The sequence below is a fragment of the Thermomyces lanuginosus genome, assembly GCF_041956635.1.
Source record: "Thermomyces lanuginosus strain ATCC 200065 unplaced genomic scaffold VTN49scaffold_24, whole genome shotgun sequence".
Classification (NCBI taxonomy): domain Eukaryota; kingdom Fungi; phylum Ascomycota; class Eurotiomycetes; order Eurotiales; family Trichocomaceae; genus Thermomyces; species Thermomyces lanuginosus.
Window position 1 is genome coordinate 39,843 of NW_027192358.1, and position 18,100 is coordinate 57,942.

At 50.0% G+C, this 18,100-nt stretch overlaps 7 protein-coding genes across 7 annotated transcripts; 3 read left to right on the plus strand and 4 right to left on the minus strand.

The window, feature by feature from the left end:
* Positions 1-26: 26 nt before the first annotated feature.
* On the minus strand, positions 27-987 carry VTN49DRAFT_1928 (uncharacterized protein; the record flags this gene model as incomplete). The annotated part of the gene is made up of 3 exons (XM_069409596.1): positions 27-687; positions 763-780; positions 848-987. 3 exons carry the CDS (start codon positions 985-987, stop codon positions 27-29), a joined length of 819 nt encoding a protein of 272 aa, XP_069269685.1.
* Positions 988-1,989: 1,002 nt separating this feature from the next.
* Positions 1,990-3,856, plus strand: VTN49DRAFT_1929 (uncharacterized protein; the record flags this gene model as incomplete). Its single annotated transcript, XM_069409597.1, has 5 exons — positions 1,990-2,328; positions 2,411-2,669; positions 2,722-2,843; positions 2,912-3,673; positions 3,737-3,856. 5 exons carry the CDS (start codon positions 1,990-1,992, stop codon positions 3,854-3,856), a joined length of 1,602 nt encoding a protein of 533 aa, XP_069269686.1.
* Positions 3,857-6,423: 2,567 nt separating this feature from the next.
* Positions 6,424-7,904, minus strand: VTN49DRAFT_1930 (uncharacterized protein; the record flags this gene model as incomplete). Its single annotated transcript, XM_069409599.1, has 3 exons — positions 6,424-7,228; positions 7,292-7,686; positions 7,749-7,904. The coding sequence occupies 3 exons, from the start codon at positions 7,902-7,904 to the stop codon at positions 6,424-6,426; spliced, it is 1,356 nt and encodes a 451-aa protein (XP_069269687.1).
* A 751-nt stretch (positions 7,905-8,655) lies between these two features.
* Positions 8,656-9,357, minus strand: VTN49DRAFT_1931 (uncharacterized protein; the record flags this gene model as incomplete). Its single annotated transcript, XM_069409600.1, has 1 exon — positions 8,656-9,357. One exon carries the CDS (start codon positions 9,355-9,357, stop codon positions 8,656-8,658), a length of 702 nt encoding a protein of 233 aa, XP_069269688.1.
* Positions 9,358-11,251: 1,894 nt separating this feature from the next.
* Positions 11,252-12,831, minus strand: VTN49DRAFT_1932 (uncharacterized protein; the record flags this gene model as incomplete). Its single annotated transcript, XM_069409601.1, has 4 exons — positions 11,252-11,356; positions 11,411-11,593; positions 11,646-12,705; positions 12,764-12,831. The coding sequence occupies 4 exons, from the start codon at positions 12,829-12,831 to the stop codon at positions 11,252-11,254; spliced, it is 1,416 nt and encodes a 471-aa protein (XP_069269689.1).
* Positions 12,832-13,337: 506 nt separating this feature from the next.
* Positions 13,338-15,008, plus strand: VTN49DRAFT_1933 (uncharacterized protein; the record flags this gene model as incomplete). The annotated part of the gene is made up of 5 exons (XM_069409602.1): positions 13,338-13,443; positions 13,501-13,544; positions 13,629-13,722; positions 13,778-14,787; positions 14,847-15,008. 5 exons carry the CDS (start codon positions 13,338-13,340, stop codon positions 15,006-15,008), a joined length of 1,416 nt encoding a protein of 471 aa, XP_069269690.1.
* An 828-nt stretch (positions 15,009-15,836) lies between these two features.
* On the plus strand, positions 15,837-17,639 carry VTN49DRAFT_1934 (uncharacterized protein; the record flags this gene model as incomplete). Its single annotated transcript, XM_069409603.1, has 1 exon — positions 15,837-17,639. One exon carries the CDS (start codon positions 15,837-15,839, stop codon positions 17,637-17,639), a length of 1,803 nt encoding a protein of 600 aa, XP_069269691.1.
* Positions 17,640-18,100: the final 461 nt, after the last annotated feature.

An 18,100-nucleotide genomic window follows, 5' to 3' on the forward strand; every position in this document is an offset into this window, starting at 1 on the left:
GTAGTCCGTTGTCGAGGTAGATTATATTAGTATCCCTCAACGTCAACCATATTCGACGACAGATCCGGCGTCCAGCCGCTTGGGCGCTCACTACCCCGAACCATGATCCCGTACGCCGCTCTCTCCACTTTGTGAACGCTCGTCTGCATCACCTCCAACTTGTTGCCCAAGTCCCTCATCACGAAATGTCCATGTCGACGCGGCACGGTGAGCAGCTCCAGCAGCGAGCGGAGTTCTCGAAGATCAACCACGATGCCAGCCTTCTTCGGTGGCAACGTGAGGACCTTTGATGCTGTCCCACCACCCTCTTCGGATGACGTACCGCCCTTACTAGCACTATCCGCTGCTGCAGTAGCCGTGGACAACGTCGTAACGGCAAAGCGCATCAGCTCGCCCGTCATGTCTAGAATACCCATCAGGTAATCTTCCTCCGTCAGTAAGACTCCCTCTGGCAATTTAGCCGCGACCTCGTCCCGCGAGATCAGCGTTTGATGTTCGAGGTAATGCTGGAAAGAGACCGCCTCGACGAACTCCTGGATGCCAGGGCTGATCTGCCATTGGTAGCGCCAGGCATTTAGGCCGGTGATGTCGGGCAGGATGGATTCGAACAGTTCTCGGATCTGTTGGAAGCGAGGCTCGTTTTCTTTCACGATGCGAGGGGGAATCGGGGCATTGACGTCCCGAGTTCTAGGACAAAGGCGAGGGGAGTTAATGCTCGGCTAATCCTGGTCGCAGGGGAATCCTGTAAGAGAAGAAGCTTACCGTTGCAAGGAAAAGATGCTTGAGGCAAACAGTTCATTCCATCAGCGATGCCATATTCATTCGACTTAGCACGGGCTAAACATACATTTTTTTGCTCAATGCAGTGATATCCCTCGACGCTTTGACGATCTTCTCCCGCCGATCATAATGCTCATCCAATTCACTGCGAAACGTCTCGAATATGGAGGCGAATTGTCCCTCAGACTCTGTCGAGGAAGCGGCCATGGTGGTTGACTGGACACGACTGGTGGTAGTAATCGGCTGTCCTTCCCAGGTTCGTTTTGCGGGACAGGCCATGTACGCGAGCTACATGGGGTTTCTGGATTATTGATCGGTTCCCAGCGGCTAGATGAACCGTTCTTGTCCCTCCTCGGTGTCAAATGGTCTGTTGATTCTGGTGGAGCTCTGACTTTCTGATGCTAGGCCGGGGAATTGATATGCAGTGCGCTAAGCCTGAACTGGCTAGAGGCAGCTGATAAAGTTTTCACGTGATATCAATCTCTTTGACCCTGATCGGGGTCCACTTTTAGGGCTTCATTATTGACCAAGCCTCCGTTTCAACATGCATGGTGGTTGATCGCGGAATCCATAGCGCCATGACGCAGGGTATTTTACTTTCTTTGAGCTCTGTGCCGCACTGCCGGTATCAAATTTGTGGAGGTCAATATATTCCATTCCCAAGGTCTGTGGTGTTCTAAGTACACCAGGCCTGGGAAGGGCAAGTCCAAAGGCTCCCCATGGAGAAGTACGGAGGAAATAGTAGGCCAACTTACTGGCCTAGAATCTATCGAAGCCGATTGCAATATCAAACATGTCATATTCAATGCACTATTTGACTTTATTGATCGGAAATTGATGTCCGGCATTTGCAAATATTTCCATGCGAACATGTACCCATGAATAGGATTGACCAGACCATTCAACTTCAACCAACACGTCGGGATCGGCATCAAACTGTTTCCGGAATTCTTTGGAGGTAAACAGGCGAGACAAAGAGGAAGCTTATCCCACGCGCGGTACTCAAATGGTGTCGGGTCTGGATCCCGGTTGTAGGCTGGCGGTTATGTGAACAGGGAATCGAAAATCTCACAATTGCCAAATCTGGCAATCTGCTTTCAGTACTTATAGTTCTCCCTCGTTGTCTACTCTCTTCTTTTCCCTACATCTTGCTCGGGCAGAAGAAAGTTTTCCAGCCTGCTAGTTTCGAGGATGTTCGAGAGTGTAAACATGGCTGCGACGTTTTATAAAACCCTCGTCCCATACGACCGGCTCCCATGGGGGATCATACTGTTTTGTGTCGTTAAAGATAGCTGTCTCTGTGTGATTCTCTCAGTGTTTCTCTACAACTACATCAAATCCCCTCTGAAATCGTTTCCTGGACCTACAACGACCAAGTTTACTAACCTCTGGCGGTTCCTGAAGACGACTAATGGCGACGTTCATCTTACCCAGATGAAGCTTCATCGCAAGTACGGCCCTGTTGTGAGGATGGGGCCGAACACTCTCAGTGTGTCCGATTCATCGGTCATCAAGACTGTCTACAACTCGACCAAACCCTGGATCAAGGTAAGATTCAATCACTTCAATTTGCCTCTGAGATTGCTCCGATTATCGCAATGGTGGTTTCAATGGAATGAACACTAATTAGGGCACATCACAGAGTCCCATGTATCAAGTCCAGGAGTCTTCAACTCCGGACGGGAAGTTTCAGCCGAATCTATTCTCAACGGCGGACGAGAAATGGCATTCGTCGGTGCTGAAGCCAATCGGATCGTTTTTCTCAGCGAGCAGCATCCTCAGCCTGGAGGAACTGCTGGATCGCTCGGTCAACGACTTCATCCAGATCTTGACTGATCGTTTTGCAGACAAGAAGATCCCGTGCGACATGGCGGAATACATTATGTTCTGTGAGTGATTCGCCTGTTCAATATGGATGGGGTTCTTACCAACGGCATATAGTCGCATGGGACTCAATGGGCTACATGACGTTTGGAGAACCTCTCGGCTTTACTCGAGATCCCTGCCCGCGCACGCGCAAGGTGCTGAAATGTGTGGATAATGATTTTGACTACTTTGCTGCGGTCAGAACCAAAATACCTACCACTAATATCTTCCATATAGTTCGCTGAAAGCTAACATCTTTACGCAGGTCTCTCAGTTACCTCAGATTGGCTACCTGTTCAAGCGCAACCCAATCCCTCGGCTGCGTCCTCCACAGCTGGAATGGGCCGTCCAGATGAGCTTCGAGCACTACAAGAAACGGCAGTTGACGCAAGAGACGAAGCCCTCTGGCCAACCGGTGGATCTCTTGGGCAAATACCTCGAGGTGCAAAAGAAGCATCCGGATCTAGTCGATGACAATCAAATGATTTCTTACCTTCTGACAAACACCGTCGCCGGCAGCGACCCTACCGCGTACACCCTGACGGCCATGGTTTACTATGTCCTCAATGCTCCGAATATTTACCGGACACTGCAGGAAGAGCTGGGCAAAGCGCAGCTCACGGTCCCGGTTAGCTGGAGGGACGCGCGATGCCTTCCGTACCTGACTGCTGTTGTTCACGAAACGCTGCGAGTTCACCCAGCCTTCGCCCTCATGCTGGAACGTGTGGTGCCCGAGGGAGGATTCCGTCTCCCTGACGGCCGTACCGTTCCCGCGGGAACCGTCATCGGGATGAATCCGTGGGTGGTCAATCGGGACGAAGCAGTGTTTGGCTCGGATGTCGAATCGTTCGACCCAAGCCGCTGGCTGCAGCGGCCATTGGAGTCCGATGAGGAGTTTGAGTCTCGGCGCAAGCGCATGACCAATACACTGTTTTCGTTTGGCATGGGTCCGCGAGTTTGTCTAGGGCGGCATATCGCGATGATGGAGATTTACAAATCCGCTGCAAGTTTGTTTGCAAAATTCCATGTAAGCTTTCTGATGTTCTCTCTCTTCCGTCGCCATAGATGTGGCTGACGATCGAGCCTTTAGATGGAACTCGCGAGGCCGGATCAGGAGTGGAAGGTCACAAATTCATGGGTGTTGCGGACTGAGAATGTTCCCGTCATCCTGCGCAGCAAACATACTTGCGAGGCTAGGAGCCCTATGTGAGAAAAGAGTAGGTACGGAAATGGAACTATATGGATGACTGTCAAGGTTCCTACTCTTCCCCCACTACGGGCCATTCAGAATTTTAGTGTCACGGCACAATCCATAGACGGATAAGAGCGAAATATTGTATGGCCTGTTGCCGGATGGGAGGCCAATGAGAATGATGAAAGAGGACCAAGCCATTCATTAAAAGGATTCGTTCAGAAGCACCTAGGGTCTAAAACAAAATTGATCTCCGTTTTACGAACTCAATAATCCATTACAGTAGCAGTGAAGTCATCTAGAAAATCAGGTACAACGCTTGGATTGAAAAACCAGAGCCGAATGCCCTCATGGCTAATCAGACAAAGAACCTCACGGTCGCCAATCGGAAACATCTCACAAGGTGAACCCTCTCAGTCATCTGGCTCGTACGAGTGCATGGTTGAGGTGCTGCTGGCGGTGTTTAAAACACGGATCTGGCCCAGTAAAGGGCACCATGTGTAAGAAACGTAGGCTGTGAGCAGCGCACAAAAATCTAAGCAGCCGTCTTTGTTTGGCCTTCGGAGGGGAGGGCCAGTCAATCAATCGTAGGCTCAGTTTGTCAACAGCGCGGTCATAAACGAGGTCCAACATGGCATTTTCATCCGTTACCCTGATTATTGCCTTGTGGCCAAAGGTTCGACCGATGAGGCCTAACTTTGTGTTGTCCAGGCTACGACCAGACAGTGACAGGGAGAAATGCTTCTTGTCAAGAAGCTCCCCCGTAAACGCCAACCTGGTCTGTTGCACCTCCAGCGGACGCTTGTCCCAGTCGATCTCAATTGCCACCAGGTCGTCTTCATCCATGTGTCACAACCAAACATTGCCGAAGCTGCCAATTTCTCGAACTTCGCCTTCTCTCAAATCCCAAACGTGCATGGGGGCCAATTCCGAGGTCGAAAGGAACGTGATTATTTTGTTCCTCTTGGCCCAAACCACGCTGGCGGGCCAAGGGAATTCTCGCACCCACCGCTGTGAGGTATGTATATCCCACACTGTCAGGAGATGCCTGCCAGAGATCCTATTAGACACTTCCATGATCTCAGAAAGAATCGGCTAAAGGCCCTACCTACTCTTGCCTAGTACTCTGCATAAAAACAAGATAGCCGTTTGTCAGAAAATAACTCCAAGATGACGCTATTGGCCCCATTCCGTTACCGTTGAATCTCGATCTGCGTCTGGTCTCGAGATTCAGTGTTTCCAGTGTGTTCGCGTAAAGTGAACCAAAGCAGAGCTGCCGAGAATCGTACAAAATATCTGTGCGTCCTTTCCTTGACTCATCAAAGGGAAGAAAGACCCTCTTCACCGGCTTCGCATATTCTAAACTATGACGCCATCGGAAATAGGCCATCACATCGTCGGCCGCCACATCCTCGCGTCCTGGCCCAGGAATTCAAGTGTTTGGTGTAATGCACTCGTTACAACTGTATTGCATGAGAATAGTGTACGCCATCGCTTCGAAACCTTGGGCGGCCTCTATTAGGATTTAAACATTTGTGGATTGACGAGGCAATTACGCACTCTTCGGCTTCGGACAATGTCTGCTGAGCCAAGATATTCCACGACCTGGAGCAGAAGCTCAAGGGGCAAAGAGCCGATAAGATCACAATTGTATTCGAGCAAGTTCCCGGCTTCAGCGGGGTGGTCGACAAGGGGATTCGTCACAGTAGAACTTCCTCTCTCGGTTCTGAAGGGAGACAGCCTGGCAAAGACAAGGCGCCATGATATACGGGATATTGCCAAGTATTGTAATAATTTCAGGTCCTTTTCGGACATTGTCACATTACTCTCAGTAGCGGCAAACACTTCTTGCAGGAGATGGCCTAAACTTGTTCGATTCGTATTTGAATCAACCCAACACTAACCAAACAAAGTTGGGCTATCTCATCGCAGCGAGGAGCTTAGGGTTAGGGTAATGGTGATTGGTTAGCTCTTTGGTGCGCAAGACAATTTGGGCGTCCCAATTGCAGACCTAAGTACAATAAGCGCGAATAAACGAATGGCTCGCTCATTTAGATTTGGTCAAATGCAATTCAACATCGATAAGTACGGCGTACTGTACATGTTGTTTCGCACTACGCTGATGGACCTATTAGTCTCCGTTGCCCATGACTGGCATGGGTGCTCAGATCTTGATGTTCACATGGGCTTCTCATGGTTTAGTCGACGTTTCTGTGACAGAATAATCGGAGCTGGATGTACTATCTTTACGTGTTTAGTGAGCCCAATTGTCCAGCTGTTTGAGCTGATCATGTATCGCGATGAACCAGTAGTTGAGATCTCTTATTGGGCTTTCCAGCGGAATCCGTTCCGTGTAGTATATGTAAAGTGCGGAGGGTTCATCAAGGATTCTTATTTTTTCAAACTCTGTCCACCAATTTTTGAGTTGTCAACTGCGGCAGTGACTCCGCTTTTTGCTCCATGGCATCCTCCAGTGAATGACCAACGGGAGACGAAAGTAGATTAGTAGAAGAAGGGAAAGCCCTTCGTGCAATGATTCGTTCAAGAGAACCACGTACTAGTTCGAATGACTTCTATTTGTGAATTCAATCACTTTCCTCCATAGCACGGAATGCAAATTGTTTCGGAAAGTCGGGAGCAAAGTTTGGATTGAAGAACCAGAGCTGAATGCCATCGGGACTAACGAGACCAAGGACTTCACGATCGCCGAAAGGTTGCTTCTCGCTAGGGGTGACCTCCCGGACATCTGCCTGGTACGAGCGCATGCTTGAGGTTCCGGTAGCGGTATTGGAGACGTGGACCCGGTTAAGATCGCTGTTCCACTGGTAGAATATGTGAGGTGTGAGCATTTCGCAAAGCCTCGATAACTCGGTAGTCTTAGGGGGCAGGAGGTGGTCGATCCATCGGAGGCTCAACTCGTCAATAGCGTGGTCGTACATGAGCACCATCGTGACATCCTCGTTCATTGATGCCAGTCGGGTTACCGTTTTACGGCCAAAGGGACGTATATCCTTTATGAGCTTCGGATCATCCAGGCCAGGACCAGACACCGACAGGGAAAACTGCTTCTTTTCAAGAAGCTGCCCGGTCAACGTCAACTTGGTTTGTTGCACCTCCAGCGGACGCTTGCTCCGGTTCATCTCAAATGTCACCAGCACGTTCTCATCGGCGTCCATGTGCCACAACCACACATCTCCAAAGTCGCCTATTTTCCTGACCTGATCCACGCTCAGGTCCCAAATGTATATGGGGAAAGGTGGCTCTACAGTCGAACCAAAGAAAACCATTTTGTCCTTCACGATCCAAAGTCTTTCAGGGAAACAAGGAAGCTCTCTAACGAGTCTCTGTGATGTTTGTATATTCCACGCCGTCCACAATGCCGGTGGGTGTCTGTAAGGGTTCTTATTAGACAATGCCGACAAAGAAAAGAACGGTTGAAGCTCGGCATCATACCTACCCTGACGCATCATAACAAGGTAACTCTCAGACAGAAAGAAGTCCCAGTAATGAAATTCCTCTGCCTCATCCTCGTTCATCTCGTCTATCCACTCTGAAATTTCTCCGGTCTCAAGATCAATTATTCCTACTCCGTTAGAGTCGAATGTGCCATAGCATAACCGTCGCGAATTGTATACAAATTGGCCGCGCCCTTTCATCGATTCTGAGTAGAGAATAAACGCCTTCTTCACCGGCCGAGCGCACTCTAAGCCATGTCGCCATCGAAAATAGGTCATCGCATCGTCGGCCCTTACATGCTTGCTGTCCAGGCCCAGGATTCCAAGTGTCTGGTGCAACGCACACATTATGACTGTCTCAGATGAGAATATCGTATGCCATCGTCTTGAGACCTACGGCAGCTCCAGTTAGGAATCAAATTCAAACAGTAAGGTTCGACAAGTCAACTGCGCACCCTTTGGCTTCGGAAAATGTCCGCTGGATCTAGATACTCCACAATCTGGAGCAGAAGCTCGAGGGGCAAAGAGCCGATGAGATCATCATCATATTTAGGCTGAATCTGACGCAATTGTGAGCCTTCAGCAGGGCTGACGACGGAGGAGTTCATCATCTCTATCGGAAGAGAGCAACTGTCTATTTCGAGGGAAAAATGCTCTGACAAAAGGACTCATCGCAGACTGCCAACCTCCGGTCCTCTTTGGAACAGTACGTAATATTGATTGTCGATTGGAGACGTGTTCGGCTCAACGTTGTCCAAGTTTCCATTGCCAGTTTGAATAGGTTATCTCGCTCGGGATAACCTGGTGTAACCTGGCTAGCAAAGTAACGGGTGTTGTAACTTTACAGTAATTTTACAATCTCGACATACCCGCAACGCTCAGTCTTGCACTACGCTGGAGCACGCCGATGAAAGTGCTGACCCGCCTTTGCCTGTGACTGTCGTGGACGCTCGGATTATGACATTATCATTAGGTTCTTATGGCTTTGGACTTCCTCTGTAATGAAACCAGCGGAGTCGGGACGCTGTCTTCCCATAGTTTTATGAGCTGCTGGAACTACCAGTGAAGTATCACGATTATCTTGATGATAGCTAGGATGAGCGGTCCTCCGATTGAGTCCGTGGTGCAGTATATGACTGATAAGCATGGTTGATTCATCGAGAAATCGTCCTGCTTCGGTGCTGCCTTTCAAGATGTGAGTTTGTTGGCAGCGGCAGTGACTTCTCTTGCTTCGTGATCCACCACATTGTATAGTGTCAACGGAAGAGAGAATTTCTAATTGAAGGATGAGCAAGCTATTCATGTATTGGATTTCGTTCAAAATTGCATACCGAATCACGGGTTTCATGCATCATAATTCAATCACATTCTCTTCGCACGAAAAGAATATTCATCCGGCAACTCGGGGACGAAGTTTGGATTGAAGAACCAGAGCTGAATGCCATAATCGCTAACCAGGCCAAGGACCTCGCGGTCGCCGATGGGCGTTATCTCGTCAGAAATGAACTCTCGGCAATCAGGCTGGTACCGGTGCAAGGCGGAGGTGCTGTTGGCGGTGTTGCAGATGTGGAATCGTTCACGACGGAGGTTCAATTGGTAGGATATGTAGGGGGTGAGCAACGCGAAAGTTTGGATGAAGAGCGTTGCCTTGGGAGGTACGGAGTGATTGATCCGTAGGAGGCTTAGCTTGTCGACAGCGTGATCATAAATAAGATCCATCATGACATCGTCATCCACCGAATGCAGCCGGGTTACTGTTTTATGTCCAAAAGTGCGACCAAACCGCCATGGATCTGCTCGGAACCTTGTCTCCTCCGGACCACGACCCGAAGGCAACAGGGAGAAATGCTTCTTGTCGAGAAGCTGCCCTGTAAATGTCAATTTGGTCTGCTGCACCTCCGGCGGATGTTTGTCCCAGTCGATCTCGATTGCCACGAGCATGTCCTCTTCCGCGTCCATGTGCCACAACCACACATCGCCGAAATCGCCAATCTTTTGGACCTCATCCACACTCAAATCCAAAACGTAGTATGGGGCAGGGAACTCTGAGTCCGGGCAGAACATGACCAATTTGTCCCTTTCAATCCAAATATGTTGAATGTCATGAGATAACTCTCTGACCCATCGCTGTGATGTGTGTATATCCCAGACCGTCAGACGATTGCTGCTAGCGCAACCTGTTAGACAATCCTTCCTAAAGGTGGCCTCGTATTTCACACTTGCCCTTGCGAACACTCGCACTGTATAACGAGATACCTATCCGACAGAAAGTAGTTCCAGAATAGAGTTCCTCCTCCAGCATCGTGGAGTTTTTCGCCAATCCATTTCGATTTCTGTCCAGTTTCGAGATCCAAGATTTCGACTCTGTTGGATTTATTTGTAGTATAGCAAAGCCGGCGTGAATGATATACGCATTCTCTGGGCCCCAGTGGCCTTGTCGTGGAAATAAACATCTTCACCGGCCGAGCATGCTGCAAACTATGTCGCCATCGGAAATAGGTCATCGCGTCGTCAACCCCTACCTCCTTGCTATCTAGGCCCAGGATTGCTAGTGTACGATGCAAAGCACGCATTATGACAGCCTCACGCGTGAATAGCGCGCGCCATCGTTTCGAGACCTAGGACAGCTCCAGTTAGGATCAACCTGTGAAGCCCGACGAGCCAATTGCGCATTCTTTGGCATCGGACAATGTCTCTTGGATCTAGATACTCCACGATCTGGAGCAGAAGCTCGAGCGGCAAAGACCCGATAAAATCACCATAACTACAGTCGGGCCGAGTCTGGCGTAAGCGTGCTGGTTCGCCAGGGCGCTCCACGCTGGAATTCATCGCTGCGATTGGAAGGGAGCCTAGTCCTGGCTCCGAAGGAGTGAAAATTTCAGAATTTATGAAGCAATTGTCAATTTCTGATCCCTTAGAAACAGTGTCAACTGTCGAGACAAGCAGTTCAGCTCGCCGTGAACTAAAAACAACGATTGGCCGCAACAGTTATACAGCAGGAGGTAACTTGGATGATGTTACCCCTATTAATTCAGCTAACAGCGGGAACGAGCAGTCCTGTAGAGTCGTCGTAATTCTCGTTCTGCTCGTAGTGAATCGGAGGACTTGAAGATTCGAGGCACTGACAGCTCAAATTCACGAAAGAGCACTACACAACCCGGAACAAAGTTCACTCTGGCAATCCTCAGTCTTCGAGTTAGCAAATCCTGTGGCTTTAGCTATAACATCGGAGCCCCCCGCCAGGCAACTCCATCCTACGAACAAGAAATCCTCGGAAGAGCAGTATATGGATAGTCTCCCCAGTAGAGACACATGTATCTCTGCTCACCATATAAGTTTGATGAATGACTTGTCGGCCCAAAAATGAATGAATGTACGAATGGTTGGCAAAAGCAACTGGACCTCATTGTAATTCATCGTCTTTTCCTAGCTATCCTAATCATAATGCCGGCGAAGCAATTTGCATGCTTCTAGTGGAATCAACGGACAGTCAGAGTGGTATTGTGTCTTTACATTGGATTGTCATGTCCCAGGCCATCAGTGACCTGTGCCATTGTCCACAAAGCAGACTGGACACAAATCTAGTAAGCCAGGGTTTTGAGTATTGATATAAGCACTTCTCGGCACAACTGCAGCCACGAGAGAGGCTGAATTGTAATTTGACATCCGTGCTATCAAGATATCATATCGATGGCGTTGAATAAGATGTAAAATGAGGAATGCTGGAACGTCAATATGCTCGATTGACCACACAGATTCGGTTCGTTGAAACAAACCACTAATTAATGGTAACACATTTGGACGACAGCTCGTCATGGTCTCCGATCGGAGCCTTCGATATTAAATACGTATCCATCCGTATATCCCGTGATAAACAAGAGGCGAAGCATGATACAACAATGTTGTAGCGGGACAAGAGAATTATAAACGAACAAGGGAACAGATCGCTCGTATAATTTTACAATTCGTCGTGTCGGATCCGGTTCGGTGGTCGGAAGTTGCCCTCCTTGAGGGACTTGAAAGCTAGATCGAAGCGTGCGCCAAACAACCAAGCAACGAAAAACTGCACGTCTCGGTCAGTTTGCGTAACATAATCCAGAGTTATTACGGCACATACCATAATCGATGTGATAACGACCACCACTACACCCATGACAAGCAACATCATCAGCGCATCTTCCCGCATCTCCGAAACCTCTTGGTTCCTCTTCTCCTCCTCCTCTGAGGCCTGGCCGCTGATCTTTCGGTGGGCATCCTCCGCCGTTTGGGACGGGAAGATTGACTCGATAAACTTTTCAATCTTATAATCCGGTCAGTCCCAGAGCAATGGCATAAAAGCTGCATATACTAACCGAGCCACAAAGTACACTGATTTTCACAAAGTTCGGATCCTTTGGAGTGTTCTTCTGATGAATCCTGCGCACATATCGGCGGAACGCTCCAGAAAGAACACGCAAATTTTGCGTTGATTCGAGCATCAATTGGCAAGCATCGCCCTTTGTGATCTTGATGTTCCGCTTGAAGATGTCTGGATTCCGGAAGCACAACTCCAGTGTCGCAATTGCCATGGATTGCGGAATGGCGCAAAAGTTGAAAACGCTCTGTTCTCGAATTCCTGCAAGATAGAAGAGACATTCTTCGACGTGGCCCAAGGCGTTCAGCACCATTTCAGAGCTGCAGTTGAGAGCCGCTTCTTTGTATTCAGGCTTGAACAGGTCTTCAAACTTTTCCACATGCTTTGACCAAATCTCCTTGGGCCAGAATATGCGGCCGTCATCATAGTCCTCCCGGACATCACGGATGATGTTCGTCTTTTGCAAGAAAAGACCCATCGACTTGTAGAGCTCTGTACGTTTTTTCAGAGCGGGATTTGCAAGGTTGGCTTCAACAAACAACCTAGTGAGCCCTTCGCCAACAAGCCCGGCGACGTAGAAACAGTACAGATCAAATTCCTCGTTGGTCTGGACGCTGATCCCCTCGGTCTCAGCCTTTCGGCAGAAATCCGCCATACCATTGCCCATCTTGTCGGTCATGTCTTTGATGATAGCTCTGTAGGCAGGTTTCAAGTTCTTGTATTCCGTGACCACATTGTGGAACTCAACCAAGAGCTGACGATCCTTCTCTTCGGGACGATTGCCATCCCAAGTCCAGCCATCAATTTCGATGAAATTCTTGAAGTCGCGCAGCATCGGCTCTTTAACCGACAGTGGAATGGACGTGTCATCCTCGATGGTGTCCAAGCCACGAAGCACCAGGTAGAATACGGCCACGGCAACCAAGAGCTCAGGATGGAGCTCCATAATGACTGCCGCAAAGCTCCGACTTGTCTTTTGCAGGAAATAGAGGCATCTTTTCCGCGTCTCGGGATCTTTGGATGGATCCCGCTCATGAGGTGGGTTGTGCCAAACTTTCCTACATAGAGTGCAACAGTCAGGCCACGACGATACGCAATCAAGTAAACTAAACGAACCATTGAACAATTGACCTCAATTGGCGAGGATGGAATGAGTAGTAGACGATGTCCCACAGCAAACCCATGGCTGCTGAAAGATGGCCAGTCTGGCCCGAAAAGACTCAGTACAACTAAAAGAAGCCGCGGCGAATTGGGAGCAACGAAAGCAATTGATTATATGTACTGAGAAGGCAAACCAGAAGCCGATCAAGATACAAAACTGGCGATCAGAAATTGAAAATGGCCATGGGGGAACTCAACAGCATGGCGGAAAATGAAGTTAAAGTAGGGGGCCGTGCTGAGCTGAATGAACTTAACCTGAGCACGGAGCAAGGATGAAGGAATTTACCCGGAGCAAACAATGCAAACACCTACCCACCGGTTACGTAATCCTAGGTTTCCGGCGGGCGGCGGCTAGCCTGAGGCACTGAGGCTAGGCGGCGGCGAAGTCGGACGGCATAAACCTAGGCGACAGAAAAGTCATTCGATAAGGCCAAACTCCCAGTGTCGCTGATTTTTCTAGCTGTCTTTGTGTGTTCGGAGTCAGGATCTTTGAATTTTGTGTTCGCTCGTTGCTATAGAATAATCTGCCATGGTTGTGGACACGACTTACTACGACACCTTGGGTGTCCCGCCCACGGCCACCGAGCTGGAAATCAAGAAAGCCTACAGAAAGCTCGCCATCACTACGCACCCTGGTATGTCTTGAAAGCGCGACTTGATTGCGGCCGATGTTGCTGAACTCTTGCGTGCAGACAAGAACCCTGGTGACGAAACGGCTCATGCTAGATTTCAAGCGGTACGCAATACAAATTTCCCCGCAGTGATGTTGCACAATGTCCCAAGCAGCATCATATAACACGAGACTAAGCAGCGCGCATAGATTGGTGAAGCGTATCAAGTTCTCAGTGACCCAGAACTTCGAAAACAGTACGACAAATATGGCAAGGATCAAGCTGTTCCTAGCAGCGGGTTCGGTACGTTCGAGGATATCAGAAACATAACGAGCAGCCTGTTAACTCGGAGGCGCAGAGGACCCGGCGCAGTTCTTTAGCATGATATTTGGAGGAGAAGCGTTCGTCGACTTGATCGGAGAAATTTCTCTCATGAAGGATCTGACTGCAACCATGGAGATCACCATGGAGCAGGAAGAGGAGGACGAGGAGCTGGCCAAGGCGACAGAGGAGAAGCTCCATGTTCATGATGAGAAGACAACGTCCACCGGCGGCGATACTACTGGAGCTTCGGAGACGGCCGCAGGCACTTCCACGCCGGCAGGCGCCAGCTCCGGCACCAGCACTCCTAGACCAAATTTTGCCCGGCAAGCGATCATGGACAAGTCCGAGGAGGAAGCGAGACTAGAGGCTGCGGGTGTTTCTCAAGAAGAGAAGGAGTTGCGCAAGAAGCAGAAGAAAAAGGGAGGGTTGTCCAAAGAGCAGCAAGAAAAACTTGCTGCATATGAGGCGGAACGTCGCAGAGCTCGTCAGGAGAGAGTCGACACCCTTGCACGAAAGCTGATCGATCGAATCAGTGTTTGGACAGAAACGGATAAGACTCCAGAGATGACGCGTGCATTCGAGGAGAAGATCCGCCTCGAAGTTGAGAATCTCAAAATGGAGTCCTTTGGCATTGAGATTCTACACGCAATTGGTGCTACCTACGTTCAGAAAGCCACTTCATTCTTGAAATCGCAGAAGTTCCTGGGTATCTCTGGATTCTTCTCACGTTTGAAAGATAAAGGTACTCTGGCGAAGGAGACATGGACTACCATTTCTACCGCGATTGATGCGCAAATGACAATGGAAGAAATGGCCAGGCTAGAAGAACGTGGTGGTGAAGACTGGACAGATGAAAAGAAGGCGGAATACGAGAAGCTCGTCACGGGAAAAATCCTGGCGGCCGCGTGGCGAGGAAGCAAGTTCGAAATTCAGAGTGTGCTTCGAGATGTCTGCGATCAGGTGCTCGGAGATAAATCTGTCAAGCTTGAAAAGAGGATTGAGCGTGCGCACGCTTTGGTTATTGCGGGCACTATCTACCAAAAGGTATGGAATGCCGTGGATTTTTCTGGAGGCATTATTACCTGACCGCTATCGTTGTACAGGCTGAGCGAGATCCTGAGGAAGAAGGAGACTATATGGCGTTTGAGCAGCTCATGGCCGAGGCAGCCACGAAGAAGAGAAAAGAAGAGAAGAAGAAGAAGAAAGAAGAGAAAAAGAAGAGCTTCTTCGGCGGCGGCGGTGAGGAGCGAGGCACTGAGTCGTGAACGTAATACCTCGATTCGGGCTATGATACCCTTGTGTGTTACCCAGAATTCAGCAACGCCTGGTGCTCGCTGAGATCTGCTGTACTTATGTCCCATTACTGTTGATATAGAACACACCATACCCTCATGAGAAATGCTTGTTGATAATCCCCAACTTCACGCAACACAGGCGGACTGGCTGTTACCCTAATCACGTGATGATGTTCCTCCTTACCATTAGCTGTCAATAGCAAAGTTTAAAGCAGAACTAGCACCGGCAGGTTTAATTCAGGCTGTAGAGTCAGAGGCTGAAGGACAGCGTACATTACCAAGGCCTAGTTTTTGATCGTACTCCTGGAGAAAAATGCAATCTGGCCAGTTGGCCTGGGCAACGTTGATGCCTGGAGATGTGATCAGAGCTTAGGACTCGACTGTCGACATCATACCATGAACTGCTTTCAAGTATAATGGGTCCATACAGGTCATGACCACTGAATAGTTGACGAGGCCTCAAATCACCCCACGAAGGCTAAATCACGCGGTGCAGGAGGTGGACAACTGGCGTAATGATAGAGTCATGTGACCCCCCACGTGCAGGGATCCAGGGGAGTCGGTGTCGATCCGCCGCTAGACCGATTCAGGAGTGTTGTTTTCGCAAGACCAACGTCAATAGCCCTATCCGGAGGCCTCACCGTAAACTAATTGAACCGATTTTTCGATCCCGCGAATCTTGCGCCTCCGTTCGATTGCGAGAACTGCCCGGGCCGCCAACATCAATCGAGCATATCGCTGACCCTATCAGGGTGGCAATGCTTCATAACGTCGCCCACCCCCCGCCATGTCATAGAAATGCGCGATCAATTCCGCCGCTCTCCTGACCGTCCCGACCTGATGCATTCGGACAAGCAAAACAATGGCCTCCCAGGCAAACCATTCACCCCGACTCTCAGTCCCGCCTTTCGAACGACGAACAAGTCTGCCACCCCATTGACGCCTCGCCTCGCGGCGAACGCTTACGTGACTCCCAAGAGGCAAGACCGGTCCGACGCGGTCTCGGGACATTCGGCACATAGGGATGAGACAAGCACACCCAGCTCGGGGTATTTAAGTGCCAATGTCACTCCTCGGTCGGGCAGTCGAAACTCCAGACGTGATGGGGTAGTGTCGTCGGAGAATAATCCTGCCGGGTGTCAACCGGACGCGCCGGTGGTGCGTTCCACTCTTGCCGTGACAGCGAGTTACCGCCGTTCCGAGCGGAGTCCAGTTCGTGCAGGCGGAAACAAAGAATCAGCAAGGCCTTCTAGGGCCAAGAGTGATGTGCTAGCAATGCGTTCCTCAAGGCCCAATGATAGTTCGGGTACCTCGCCAATGTTTTTCCACGCTGATGACGCTCGCTCATCGGTCTCCTCACACGATACCGATTCCAAATCTCGACCTCACTCTAAGCATACCGGCCCGACCTTCATATATGCAGATGGTACACAGGATACGAATACACCGACGGATGAGTCTATAGAATCCACCCGGCGCCGGTCCGCAGGGTCTACTTTGCAACAAGGCTCGGGCAGGAACTCGTCCACCCTTTCGCCGCGAGTCAGGACTACGCGGCCGCTATCCGTTGAAGCGCGCCTATCCAGTGACAGCGGTCTGCAGCCAAGCCCAGATATTGAAGAGAATAAGCCATCAGAGCGCTCCGCACAAACGCTTGCATTATCAACCGATACGTCACTCTCTGTGCAGTACTCGTCACATCGAAAGGCGAGTAGCATTGATTCGACACCGCAACGCCCCTCCCAGGACATAGGGGCACGTCGCTTCACACCGTCAGGCTCTCCACGCTTGCCCTCTGCAGCTCTTGGCACCCTGCAGGAACAATCGCAGCCATTGACTCCGCGACTAGCTGGCACAACATCTCCAAACCAGGCAGAGTCACGAGAGTTGTCGCATCCTCTCCCCCATAGCCCAATAAAACTAGACTTTTCAAGTCACCTCGGCGATGGGCAGGCAATAAGTGCACGCACAGAACGAAAAATCCTTGATCTCGAGATCAGCAACTCCTCACTTCTGGCGATCAACCGCACGCTCGAGCGCGAGCTCCGAAAGCAGAATGCGGAATTACGAAGGTACCGTCGTCTCAGTCGCTCCGGCCGGCTATCCATGGCCAGCTCTGTTCGATCGGCATCTGGAGGGTTGTCGTCCCTTGCCGAAACGGAGGATATAACCAGCGAAGTGTCTGTTCCTTCCCCTGAAGAGTTGTCTGAAGACAGCGACAGCGATTCTTTCCCCGATGATGGCACTTCTAGCCCGAACACCATAGCCGAGCATGACGAGCGTCACCGGGCGAACGACGAAAAGCGATTCATGCTTGACCTTGCGAAACATCAGCAACTACTGATTGACAGCCAGAAGCTCAACCAGAGTATAAAGCGATGCCTCGGGTGGACCGAAGAGCTCATACGCGAGGGCAAGAAGGCGCTTGAATACAATGTGCGCGTCAGCGATGTAGAGATCGGCGGACGTGTCCTTGCACCAGATGAGGTCGACCATGAAATATCTGGTAGCCGGGGCCTCTTGAGCCCCGCGGCGAACATCGAAGAACTTGCGCCGGAATATATTACCACCGAAGATGTCGATGTCGAGTCTCAGGAATGAATCTCCTTAGAACGCCTGTACTCCTATTACTACTATTCCATTGGCAGGACCTGTGCTTTTGGTTTATTTGCTTTGGATGCGATGATCCTTCCATCTCGATCCGATCCGGTTATGGGGCTAGAACTCAATTATCTGCTTCGGGTTTTGTTAGCAGTTGACAGTCGGAGTTTGTGGGATTGTGTTTGATTGATAATGATGGGGTTGCTACTGTACTCGTTGTCCGATCTCTCGATACCCGATCGTTCATCGCTATTGTTTTACCAGTCGTCGTCATTATTGTTGTTGTTATAAGTGCTTCACTCCCTGTGTGGTCTGTTTTTGCGCCGAACCGAACGAAACCCTGGTCTGTCTTCGAATTTGCTCCTTTGTAAAACGCCCCTACTACATGCTTGTGTGTATGATACCCATTGCAGAGTCCCGAGCTTCACAGCAATCTTATCAACTAGGCACCTCTACATCGC